This window comes from Capsella rubella, unplaced genomic scaffold (genome assembly GCF_000375325.1).
Source record: "Capsella rubella cultivar Monte Gargano unplaced genomic scaffold, Caprub1_0 scaffold_7, whole genome shotgun sequence".
In the NCBI taxonomy this organism is placed as follows: Eukaryota; Viridiplantae; Streptophyta; class Magnoliopsida; order Brassicales; family Brassicaceae; genus Capsella; species Capsella rubella.
Window position 1 is genome coordinate 2737804 of NW_006238917.1, and position 12404 is coordinate 2750207.

General features: G+C 36.0%; 2 protein-coding genes across 2 annotated transcripts; one reads left to right on the forward strand and one right to left on the reverse strand.

The window, feature by feature from the left end:
• Positions 1 to 4641: 4641 nt before the first annotated feature.
• On the forward strand, positions 4642 to 7113 carry LOC17880643 (pyruvate decarboxylase 1). The gene is made up of 5 exons (XM_006283302.2): positions 4642 to 5284; positions 5373 to 5536; positions 5615 to 6265; positions 6358 to 6664; positions 6757 to 7113. The coding sequence occupies exons 1-5, from the start codon at positions 4754 to 4756 to the stop codon at positions 6925 to 6927; spliced, it is 1824 nt and encodes a 607-aa protein (XP_006283364.1). The 5' UTR covers positions 4642 to 4753; the 3' UTR covers positions 6928 to 7113.
• Positions 7114 to 7297: 184 nt separating this feature from the next.
• Positions 7298 to 10771, reverse strand: LOC17879557 (peptidyl-prolyl cis-trans isomerase CYP57). Its single transcript, XM_006282526.2, has 10 exons — positions 10506 to 10771; positions 10206 to 10384; positions 10015 to 10116; positions 9761 to 9861; positions 9524 to 9665; positions 8975 to 9200; positions 8670 to 8709; positions 8295 to 8490; positions 7871 to 8032; positions 7298 to 7689 (listed from the first exon to the last, which is right to left on the reverse strand). Exons 1-10 carry the CDS (start codon positions 10723 to 10725, stop codon positions 7549 to 7551), a joined length of 1509 nt encoding a protein of 502 aa, XP_006282588.1. The 5' UTR covers positions 10726 to 10771; the 3' UTR covers positions 7298 to 7548.
• Positions 10772 to 12404: the final 1633 nt, after the last annotated feature.

Here is a 12404-nt window from a genome sequence, read left to right on the forward strand (position 1 = left end):
TGGGGGAAATATTCAGAAAAATTGTTAATATAGATACATAATAATGTTTTGTAGGCAAAAAAAAAAAAAGATACATGATAATGTTTTTCTTTTCAATATATTTGTTTTGCTTTATTTGATAAGCAGATAAAGTTCTTGTAACGATTATTGTCAGGGAGTGTGAATGAGAGAAAGAAAGAAAAAAATACTCACGCGCTTACGAGTGCGCGTGGTTCTAATATTCAGATATCTGAGAGTGTGTGTCGCTGTCAAAGGGGTATAATTGGGAATACGAGGCTTCGTCTTATTAAATTAAAACAATTTAAATAATACAACGAAGCTGAAGATTTTAGTTTCGTGATTGGATCGTGCTTGTCACACGCGCATAGGATTCGTTGGGTACATTTTTCTTTTATTTATTTTTAATAACTATGATTTTTTAATTAAGAAAAAAGGTTTTATTAATTGGACAGAAAAAAAAAAATTGTCCTTTTTAATCTGATCTTCGATTTCTCTATTATAGTATCAAGATGTTCTACTATTCACATAATGTACTTTATACATATTTACAGCTAATTATCTAGTATAAAAATACCAAAAAAAAACTAATACACACGCAAACTAAAATGTATAAAATACCGAAAAAAATGATGTACATAAAATGTAGGATCTGAAAGGAGTATTAGTGTATTATGATCAAAGTAACAAGATGGTGTGGATAAAAAGTTCAGGACCTTTGTTGTGTTAATACTCTCAGTATATGCACTGAATAAATCATATCATATAAGACGTTAAAAGTTTCAACCGGAATCGGTTTTGACCAAATCATACATGGACTTTTCAAAAGCTACATAGCTAGTATTGCATTTCTTCAAGTCATTTATTACGAGTATAAATTAGGTAGAGACGTTTTTTGCTCTTATGTTTTTCTTCTTTTGGGTATATGAATGAATGAATTGAGATTTGAGAGGGATCATCCCTACAAGATACCTTTTAAGCTATGTATTGAGAGAGAAGAAAGGTGCATGGTGGTGGTGCCTGGTGGGGTGGGTGGTCTAGCTGTAAGAGGGAGCAAAACCGTCAGAATGCTGCGTTGTAATCATAATTAGAGACAACGCAATTCACAAACATCAAAACCAAAGTTAAAAAAAAAAAAAAAGTGTTTTGTCCAGTTTCTGCGATTCACACGTGGCGTCACGTCAATGGTTGTGGTTTTTTCGGCAAATTTGTAGTATTTGTTAAAACGCAAATGTTTGTTTTGTTTTTGGAATTTAGTTCATGAAAAAAAAATATCGAGGGGTCGATCAAAAGAAGGAGCAGATTATTTTTTTTTTAAAGGCAAGTGGGCTTTTTGTTTGTACTTTTGTTGTGGAATTGAATTGTTTACACATGCCAACTGCATAATTCATATCATCATCATATGTATGTAACGTACACACACTTATACACACAACTAACGTTATTATTTGCAGGATTTAACTCTGTCTCTTTGCTTCATTCTTTGTAAAAGCAAATAATAAACAAAACAAACAACCATGAAACATCTAAAGATAATTAGAGAGAGGAACCAGAGAGTTGACCATGTATATATTAGGGTTGCATAACTCGAATGCAAACACTCAACTTAAAAATAGGCGGCACGTTTCATAATATGTGGATTTTTTTTTCCATAATATATGTGGATTTACAATCGTTCATTAAGGACTAACCACAAAGGCCAAACCCATAAACTACTAAATCCAACATTCATTGGGCGAGGAGGATGGACAAGTTTTTTGGAGCTTGCAGCGTACCAACAGTACTTTTGTGATAACAACTTCACCGCAAGACTGACTTTTAATCTCCTTCTTAACTCACTTTTCGCATCATTGCATAAATATCTAATTATATGTAGAGATACTTTCTTTTTTTCTTTTTTATTTTTTTATTTGGTGACAAGAAATATCAAAAACGAAAAGACCACTTTGAGAACAATACAAAAGGAGCTCGAGCACAAAAGAAGAAGGAAAAACAAACTGCTTTGGTGTTTTCTTGTTGTTGTCTTTTCCGTGACAACCGAGGGAAATGCCAGCTCGATAGCTTTCCTATATCAGTAGTTTATTAGGAAAGAGCCATTGTCGACACCAGCCGTGAAGTATATATGAAACATCACTTTTAATAGCAAGGCATGCCATGCCATGCCATCCTTTTCTATCACATACTAACTACAATTTGTTTTCATATCAAATGGGAGAATACTAAGTACATTTCAATCCCCCTGAGATAGTTAGGGCATATGAGAATTATACGTAGTTTTGTTGTGGTTACGTCTATGTTAATCATATTGTTCGGAAAACGTTTTTTATCCCATACTATTTTCAAAACTTTTGGAAACTGAGAAGTCAGCAATAAAACTCATCATGATGCCTTTGCAAAACTTGTGCCATTGAAAAATTATCAAGCCTTAGCAATTTCACTAGGGCCAAAATGGCCCAATGTCCAAATAGCCTGAACGGTAGTCGCTAGGGCTTTTGAAACAGAACAATAAATTAACATTGACGCACTTTATTGTGTTGCAAGCTAAGCTACTACTTTAGACTTTAGTATATATATTGATTCTCTTAACGTACGTGTTCAATTCTGTACTTGTAGTAACATTGAAACATATATATTCCGTGCAAAGAGAAATCTAGTCGTCGTCGAATTGGATACGTTAACGTTACGAGTCACCATTAGGGCCATATACGAAATACTAGGAGAGGCATGAAAGTCCGTGCATATTAAAGATCAACTTGATTGCTACCCAAGTATATAGGGAAAAAAAAGCAAATTGTATTTGTAAAATCTCTTAATGATACCAAACAAACAGGACTAATACCAAAAATAAACTTTTTAAACTATATGATTTGAATTGAAGCTCTGATGATAAATTGATGAGAGAGTCTAATACATTATTTCGTTTTGTGTTCTTACTTCGATCACAGTCACAAGACTCACAACACACAAGTTCTCACCTCACAATACTGTTCAGCATGCGTTGCATTACAGTTTCAAGCTTTTATAAGAATATTTCATTTATCATTTTCATTATTTGTCTTGTTATGTACAACTGTTGAAAAAACACTCAACAGAACGGGTAAAAATAAAAATAAAAACAATTAACCAATAGAAACCGTAACTTTAGTAAAAGCGTTCAATAATGTCTTGACGTTCTTTAAAACCACGGTCGTAGTGGTTTTGGGATATATAATAATTAATTTCACGGTTGTCACTTAAAAAAAAAAAAGTAGAAAAAAAAAGTAATCAAATAAATAAATTAGTAGTTGCGAGAAGAAACCAAAGTTGGAAAAGAATATTACCGGCGACTCCGTTGGTTTGTAAAACAAACAATGCGATGGTTTAGAATGACGGTGGCCCTTTTTTCATGATTGTATATTAGGTCGGCTTATTTTACTTTAAATATTTTTTTTCTCTTAAAAGTAATGTAAGTATATGATTTCATTTAAAAGATAATAGTAATTTACAAGCTTGGGTTAAGTAATATTTTTAACCTTAATCCTCAAAACTGGAATAGGAATAACTTGTTTGTTGCTAAAAAAAACAAAAGGAAAAGGAATATTTTTGAATTATTTGGTGACTTGAAATTGTTTTTCATATAAAAGTGATCATAGTCAAATACATATAGGCATATAGAAGGGGCATTTTTAAAATTGTTCCTTCATTTAACTATGTTAGGTTGCATTATGTCAAATCATTGATATGCATTTGCTAGCTGTTTAGGAAATATCAATATTAATTAAACAAAATAAAAATAAAAAACTAAAAATATTAGCTATGTATATCCCTTGGAACAATATTATGTTGTGTGAACTTAACGATCGTATTTTATCGTTACATCACAAAAGATGAAAGTTACACAAGGATTTGAATACTGGTCCATCATAGATCTACGTTTTATCTTTTGTATGATTATTAGTAATTTAGTACAACTAACGCGATTAAGTGAATAAAAAAATTGGAGATTTTTTTTTTTTTTTTTTTTTTTTTGCAGATATTTCTTAATCAACTAAATATTATATATGATGATAGTATGATACTATAAGAAGCAAATCCTCGTGGCACTCAACGACGACAATGGTCCGAATGCGTTTTATAAAAAAATAAAAAATTGGCTGACCAAATTCAAATGGCATCACGTCTCTTCTCTCGTTGACGCCTTTGACACGTTGTATGTTTTGTTTAATTAGAAGAAGAAAAAAAAGTTACAATTTTACTTCTTTATTAACCAAAACTGAGTATACAAATTATTGCGACTGCTAAAAACTAGACTCAAGTTAAGACACTAAACTTGGAAAATCAAATATCTAAATTTTGGAAATCTCGGAGATATTAACAGTTGTAACTTTGTTCACACGTATAATTTGTTTTTTTACAAGAAAAATACCGTGATTAAGAAGTATTGATGTCTAATTTTGGAATATTAAGATTTTTTTTTCATTTTACAGAGTAATACAAAACAATTAATGCATAATTATTTTTTTGGGTCAAAATCAAATCAGATACTTATTTTTGCTTTTGCCACAAGAAAACAGAAACAACAAACCACTAGTCAAAAAAACCACCCATGTATTTCTCCTAGTCTCACTATATGTATATAAAAAGCTCTGCCCATTCCCATTTTGTTTACTCATCCCATAAAATAAGAAAGACTCTCTCACTCACTCACCACTTCACAGTTTTTTCTTTAATCTCTCCCCAAATCCCATTCAGAACTCAAATCATTCTCTCTGTTTCTATGGATACCAAAATCGGATCCATCGATGAGTGTAAACCGACGACTGGCGACGTCGGTAGTCCACCGAACGGCGCCGTCGCTACAATCCACGACTCTGTTCCTCCCTCCGCCATCTCCGTCAGCTCATGCGACGCCACTCTCGGTCGTCACTTGGCTCGCCGTCTTGTCCAAGCCGGCGTGACCGATGTCTTCTCTGTTCCCGGCGATTTCAACCTCACTTTGCTCGATCACCTCATGGCTGAGCCGGAGCTGAACCTGATCGGTTGCTGTAACGAGCTAAACGCCGGTTACGCTGCCGACGGCTACGCTAGATCTCGTGGAGTCGGCGCTTGCGTTGTGACCTTTACCGTTGGTGGACTCAGCGTTTTGAACGCGATCGCTGGTGCGTACAGCGAGAATCTTCCGCTTATCTGTATCGTCGGAGGTCCTAACTCCAACGATTATGGTACTAACCGGATTCTTCATCACACCATCGGATTACCTGATTTTAGCCAAGAGCTTAGGTGCTTTCAAACCGTCACTTGTTATCAGGTTACTCAAAAAAATCAGATCAGATCATTGAATTTTTGTTTTTCTATCCAGAATTCGGATTGTGATTTTATTGTTTGTTTGTCATCAGGCGGTGGTGAATAATTTGGAGGATGCTCATGAACAGATTGATAAAGCGATATCAACAGCTTTGAAAGAGAGCAAGCCTGTGTATATTAGCGTGAGCTGTAACTTAGCTGCGATTCCTCATCATACATTTGCCCGTGATCCAATCCCTTTTTCGCTAGCTCCTAGGTAATTATTATTACTCTGATCAAATTCCTCTGTTTCTCCGAGTATCAAAACTCACAAATGCTTTTCTTTTTATATAAGATTGAGTAACAGCATGGGTCTAGAGGCTGCGGTAGAAGCAACATTGGAGTTTTTGAGCAAGGCTGTGAAGCCAGTTATGGTTGGTGGTCCTAAGTTGCGTGTGGCTAAAGCTTGTGATGCCTTTGTGGAGCTAGCTGATGCTTCAGGCTATGCTATGGCGGTGATGCCTTCTGCTAAAGGCTTTGTACCTGAGCACCATCCGCATTTCATTGGCACTTATTGGGGAGCTGTGAGCACTCCTTTCTGCTCTGAGATTGTGGAATCTGCGGATGCTTACATTTTTGCAGGTCCAATCTTCAATGACTACAGCTCCGTGGGTTACTCGCTTCTCCTCAAGAAAGAAAAAGCCATCGTTGTGCATCCTGATCGAGTCACTGTGGCTAATGGTCCTACCTTTGGCTGCGTTCTGATGAGCGATTTCTTCAGGGAATTGGCTAAGAGGGTGAAGCGTAACGAGACGGCTTATGAGAATTACCATAGGATCTTTGTCCCTGAAGGTAAGCCATTGAAATGCAAACCAAGAGAGCCATTGAGAGTCAATACAATGTTCCAACACATTCAGAAGATGCTCTCTAGTGAAACTGCTGTGATTGCTGAAACCGGTGATTCTTGGTTTAATTGCCAGAAACTAAAGCTGCCAAAAGGATGTGGGTACGTATCTCAGAGAAAGACTCAAATCTTCTTACGTATTAAAAAATAGGGATATAAGCACAAGATCTAACTATTCTTTTCTAAAATTGTAGGTACGAGTTTCAGATGCAGTATGGATCGATCGGGTGGTCTGTTGGTGCGACCCTGGGATACGCACAGGCAGTCCCAGAGAAGCGAGTGTTGGCATTCATCGGAGACGGGAGTTTCCAAGTGACGGCTCAGGACATATCAACAATGCTGCGAAATGGTCAGAAGACGATCATCTTCTTGATTAACAACGGTGGCTACACCATCGAAGTGGAGATTCATGACGGTCCTTATAATGTGATTAAGAACTGGAACTACACTGGTCTCGTTGACGCCATTCATAACGGTGAAGGCAACTGCTGGACTTCAAAGGTAAATAAAACGGTTCATGAGTGATGAAATGAGAAACTAAACCAAATCTTGGTTCGAAACTAACTAACATATGAATGTGTGTGTTTTGACAGGTAAGACACGAAGAGGAATTAGTTGAGGCGATAAAGACAGCGACCACGGAGAAGAAAGATTGTCTCTGCTTCATTGAAGTGATTCTTCATAAGGATGATACGAGCAAAGAGCTCCTTGAATGGGGCTCACGCGTCTCTGCTGCCAATAGCCGTCCTCCCAATCCTCAGTAGGAAGGAAGGAAGCAACAGTACCAATCTCATGACATTGTTTTCCTACTGCCTTTGTCTTTTTACCGTCGGTTTTAATTGGAGCTTTTTTTTTATTTGTAGCTTTTCAGTGGAATAAAGTAAAGTTCCTTTTCAACTATTGTGCTCTTTTGTCTTTAAAGTTCGAATAAACCCAAATGGTTCAATCTACAATTTTAAATTAGACACAAAAAATACTTTATTCGGAGTTGCTTGATTTTTTACCCATACTTTTTGGAATTTTAACTTCTGCAAAGGTCTTGATAAGAAAAAAAAACTAAGGTCAAGTTTTTTTGCTTGAAACTGAATCTGAACCAAAACCACAGTAGCCATCCAACTTGTAACGATTTCGATCGACTGAAGAAGTGTCCAATATAAACGTTAGTCAAAAGTGCGAAAAACATATCTAAGTTTCCTACAAGTAACAAGTATATTAACATAGTTCTGTATCATGGGAGCTAGTGACCCTCTTGTTTTAGAAGCTCATGTCTCTTTCTGTATCTAAGTGTAAACAGGAGGGAATTTCACAGAATCACAGTGAACGGGGATCTTCAGAATCAAGAAAACAACATAAGCAAAAAAATCGAATGCTTAAGATTCCCAAACTCAGTCAAGAGATTTTCCTGACCATTCTCGCTCCCTTCGTTTTTGTTTGGCTTGCATTCTGTTGAACTTTTCTTTTCCTTTTTCAAGAAGAGGGTCGACCACTACATACGCATCTGGATCATCCCTGCGTGACATTTTATCCTGCAGAATAGTTTCACATTTTCAGGCTCTTCCACAGGAAATGAACTTATTTGTGACTAGCATGTTCTATCCCACGAACTACTGGATTTTTCTATTTTAATGTTAACTAAAGAAATAGAACAACGTAGCACTATATCCATTAGATCTTCACTCTGAAAAAGATGGAGCCTTAAAGATTTACCTTGCCAGGAGCAAACTTGAGCTTTACTTTCTTCCAATCAGACAGATCTTCTTCTTTATTGTCTACTGGTTCACTACTTGAGGCCAATGCTACTGGTTTACTACTAGAGGTGAATGGTTTTGCAGAAATGGACTGCTTAAACTTCTCGAGTTTGGCTAACACCTGAAGAAAGCAAAGGAGCAAAACGATGATCAATTAAAAGAGACAACTGACAGAATTAAAATTAGATGAGTAAATCCTAGACCCAGAATTTAAGAAATTGTCGTCTAATACTATTACTCTGACAATATTAGAATTAACCTTTAGGCAATAAGTATACCACAATGAAGCAAGGACAAGGTTTGGCAAATGAACAAAAGGGAATAACGAATCAATCAGAGATAATAAATTCAAAAGTAAGCCACAACTCTGGTAAACAACTTACAGCATCCTCATTTCCTTGCAGTCGGCGCTTTTTCAACTTATGCAACTGCCGGGCGCGTTCAGAAGCGTTGTAAAGCTGTAAATCAGTGTCTCCTTTCTCCATATGTTCGGCTTTGGCTTCTGAGCCTATTCCTTTTTTTTTCAAGGATAACTTTTCCATCCTCGGTTTCTCGTCTTCACTACTTACGGCATCAGACCTGTGAATAGCATAACTAATTAGTCAATGATTTACATCACTGGTTACACCATCATGAATAAAAGCAAAACATATTCAGGCATTCGTTCAAAAAATGCAAAGCAGATTCGTCTGAAAGGTTATAAAACCTGGAAGACAAATGATACAGAGACGATAGCGTATTACTGTGGGTGTCATTACCTTTGCTTCGATTCTTCACGGCTTTTCAGACTAGAGCTCTCTGTTAAGAAAACAATCACAAGTATATTATAATTAGAACCTACAGAAATAACTGGAGAATGGAACAGAGAAAGCTGTATACTATTTTCTGGCAGTACTTGGTACCAAACCCAAAAGCATCAAATCGGTGTTGATAACAAGATAAAACCCCTACGCATAGACATGATTGCTTGATATGACTGAAAATTTGATTATGCAAATCAAGAAGTGCCACAAAATTAATATTTCAGAAAATCAGAATATAGAGAAATGTAAAAAGTAATTACTTTTTTTCTGAGTTGGTACTGCAGGCGTATCTTCCATCTCCTTCCTCCTGCTGAGCACTTGATTTCTCATCTTCGCATCAAATTTAGTCTCATCTTCATCATCATCGTCATCATCACTATGTCCAACTGAATCAGATACAGAGAAACTTTTATCTTTTTGAGCTGCTTCTTTCTTAGTACTCAGAGCTTCTCGTACAGACAATACCTCCTTCGACTCAGATGCATTCTGAAATTTAAAAAAGGCATCAGCAAGTCAAAATTGTTTCTGTAAACAAAAACTGACAACCATGAAAATAAAAACCCTTTAGTTTTCAGTCTAATGCCCATGATAGACTGCTAGGCAGACTAGATAGCAACAAAGATAAAGAGCTGTATGCATCATTACATATAGCAACCATGAGGAATGTCCACTAGTTTTCCACAATCTGGAAGATAAAATAAGTCGCCTTAGTTTTTATATTGAGCTTAGCCTACACTTTCACACACAATAAAGGGAATTTAAAGATAGGAAAAATAAAAGCCACAAAACAAGAAAAATTGTATAATTACCCGTTCTCTATCTGTAGATTCTGCCTTCAAAAGTCGAGGATCATTCAACACGTCATGACTGCTCTTAATCTTTTGCTTTACAACAGCCAGTTCCTTCTCTTCTTCCTCAGCTTCTTCTCCAAATGAAAGTAAATTCAACTTCCTAATCATCACAAAGATAACCGAAAAGAGTCTCAAAAGAACAGCCAAAGCAAAATTATAGCTAAAATTCTCGGCTGACTGTGAACAGTATCTTACTTCACGGGCTTTTTTGGGGGTTCCTTGACTTTGGCAACAGATTCTTGTGATGTCTTTGCTAACACTCTAGGAACAATATCTTCGAACGGGTTCCACAAAACCTATCAAAAGGAAAATATAGGATTTTCAGAAAAACCAAGTATCACAAGACTGACACACCAAAAAATGAGTATCAATCAGAGAACATCATTAAAAAGAGGACATCAACATTGTTGATGGAACGGCATAATAGATTCAGCATTCACAATTCTTACCTCAACAGATAATATTTTCGGGGCAGGATCCAAGGGACGATCATCCTTACTGGTGTCAACCTCTCCTAGCCTTAACAGATTGTAGATTGAATCGCCCGTCACCTAAAAAGAATTAGAAACAAGTTGCAGCTAAACATGATCTAGAAGTAGAAAATAATAATTGGAAAAATCAGAAGAAGCAAATTGTTTACCTTGCCAAAGATAGTATGCTTCTTGTCAAGCCAATCACACTTATCCAAAGTAAAAAAGAACTGACTTCCATTAGAGTTAGGTGAGCTCGCATTAGCCATGGCTACAATCCCTCGGTGGTTAAATCTCAGTCTTGAATGAAACTCATCGGCAAAGACACCTCCATATATACTATCTCCACCTGTTACACATAACTCAAATCATCAATTGACCTAATCCAGCGAGCAAGCAGAAGAGAATTGATAAAAAAAAAAAAATAGAGGTCTTAAACCCTAAAAATAATAAGAGGGAGTAAAAATTACCGGTGCCGGAGCCGGTGGGATCGCCGCCTTGAACGAGAAAACCGGGAATAACACGGTGGAAGATGGTGTTGTCGAAGTAACCCTCGAGGCATAGTTGAACGAAGTTCCGTACGGATTTAGGTGCTTCCTTAGGCCATAGCTCGACGTCGATTGGGCCATGAGTTGTATTCACAATGACCTTTCCCTTCGTCGGTGGCTCTAGCACGTACACCGTCGACATCTCCTCCTCCGTTCACGCTCTTCTTCTTCTGCCCGAGACGCCTTTATGATTTCCCGTTTTGTAGATGGGCTTCGGCGAGAGACGCTGCTCCCTTTTGGACTTTGAGAACATAACATAATATATACGCAAGCCTAACCAATAAGGCCCATTTTCAACATCAAATTGAAGCCCATTAAACCTCCCATAGTCTTCTTTTTTTATCCGTTCGGTCGAAACTCGAAAGGATCAAAATTTTGTAGGTTTGGTAGAACAGAACCGTAAGAAGAATTTCGTAGAAACATCCGCCACGCATCTCTATCACTACGTGGAAGATCAAGAAATAAGAGAAAGTCTTCGAGCTTAGATAGAGTTGAGTGGTACTCTAATGTTTGGAATTTAATAAATTTCTTTAAAAGTCTCCAATTTTTCAAAAGTAATAAAAGATAGTTTCGAGGAAAGTCAATAGTAACAACAAACTAAAACAAATACAATACAACTACATGCACTCCAGACAAACGTGCATGACCCGCCCGCGTCAACAAAACTCACGACAGATTTTTATTAGACCAATCTTTAAATTAAATTAAATGCGTATGTATACCAATTGGCAATTATAGTACATCGATAACATTAACATATATCGTTGGTTATGAACTTGACATAGAATAAACAGTCCGTGTGCATGGTGTGATACGTACACACACACACACACACAAAAGTATTTATTAAATGACAGGTTTAATACTAGCAAACTAACAAATTCTATGCCCATCGTTAACGAGCCCTAAAATCCAATTTATGTTATAATTAACCAGTAGACCGTAGACAAATTAGTTATAATAATATAATTATCAAAACTTATTTTTTCCATTAGTTTTATAAATTTTGGACGTACAACATATCCATGTAAATAAAACCCAAAAGTAAATCCTTATCACGTTTTTAACAAAATAAATCTCTTACTATCTTGTATGACCTGAATTGTCTATTTAAATATACGATGTTGAATTATAGATTGAAATTTTTAAAGATATATAAAAACTCGATTGTATAAAAACTCGATGTTAAATTATAGTCTCATAAACTCTGCGTCTGATAAAAAAATTTATGTATTTATAAACATTATTTATGATAGACAGGTTTTTGACAAAAGAAAGGACACACTGAATTGATTTCAACATTTCTAAGATAGAATAGACATGTTTATTATAGAATAATGATATTGGACGATTCGCATATTGACAACCTTGACTTCTTTCTTTGAGCCGCTTGACTTTTGGATGAAGTATTGCATGCGCGCCATAAATGTAATTTAATTAAACCCTAGTTCAATTCATTCTAAATCTTCTTCTTTTTGATATAGACTTTGTGTACTTAGTAGTAGTGTATTTGTGTGTAAAGATTTAACAGAGGCTTGTTTTCACACAGATGTTAAAAACCTTATTGCAACCTTCACATCTATATATGTCTACATACTACCGAAGATTTTTTCACACAAAAGTTATCAAAATGTAAAACTTTTTCGTATAAGTGTTGTATGTGTATTGTCCTAATCTCAATAACTTCCCTGAACTTTACCTTCGTCAGCCTCCATCTCTTATGGGGCTCCCCACCCCCACGTACTCTGTTTTCTAGCTAGCCTCCTCTCACTGTTTTTGTCTCTTTTCTTTAATATTCAACATTTTTTCATACACGCCAAC

Bases quoted from the DNA above. Each gene is read 5' to 3' on its own strand.
- LOC17880643 (XM_006283302.2), top strand. From the start codon at position 4,754: ATGGATACCAAAATCGGATCCATCGATGAGTGTAAACCGACGACTGGC. The intron at 6,266-6,357 runs GTACGTATCTCA...CTAAAATTGTAG, and splicing joins AAGCTGCCAAAAGGATGTGG to GTACGAGTTTCAGATGCAGT. The intron at 6,665-6,756 runs GTAAATAAAACG...GTGTTTTGACAG, and splicing joins GCAACTGCTGGACTTCAAAG to GTAAGACACGAAGAGGAATT.
- LOC17879557 (XM_006282526.2), bottom strand. From the start codon at position 10,725: ATGTCGACGGTGTACGTGCTAGAGCCACCGACGAAGGGAAAGGTCATT. The intron at 9,666-9,760 runs GTAAGATACTGT...TGTGATGATTAG, and splicing joins CCCCCAAAAAAGCCCGTGAA to GAAGTTGAATTTACTTTCAT. The intron at 8,710-8,974 runs GTAATTACTTTT...TTTTCTTAACAG, and splicing joins AGTACCAACTCAGAAAAAAA to AGAGCTCTAGTCTGAAAAGC.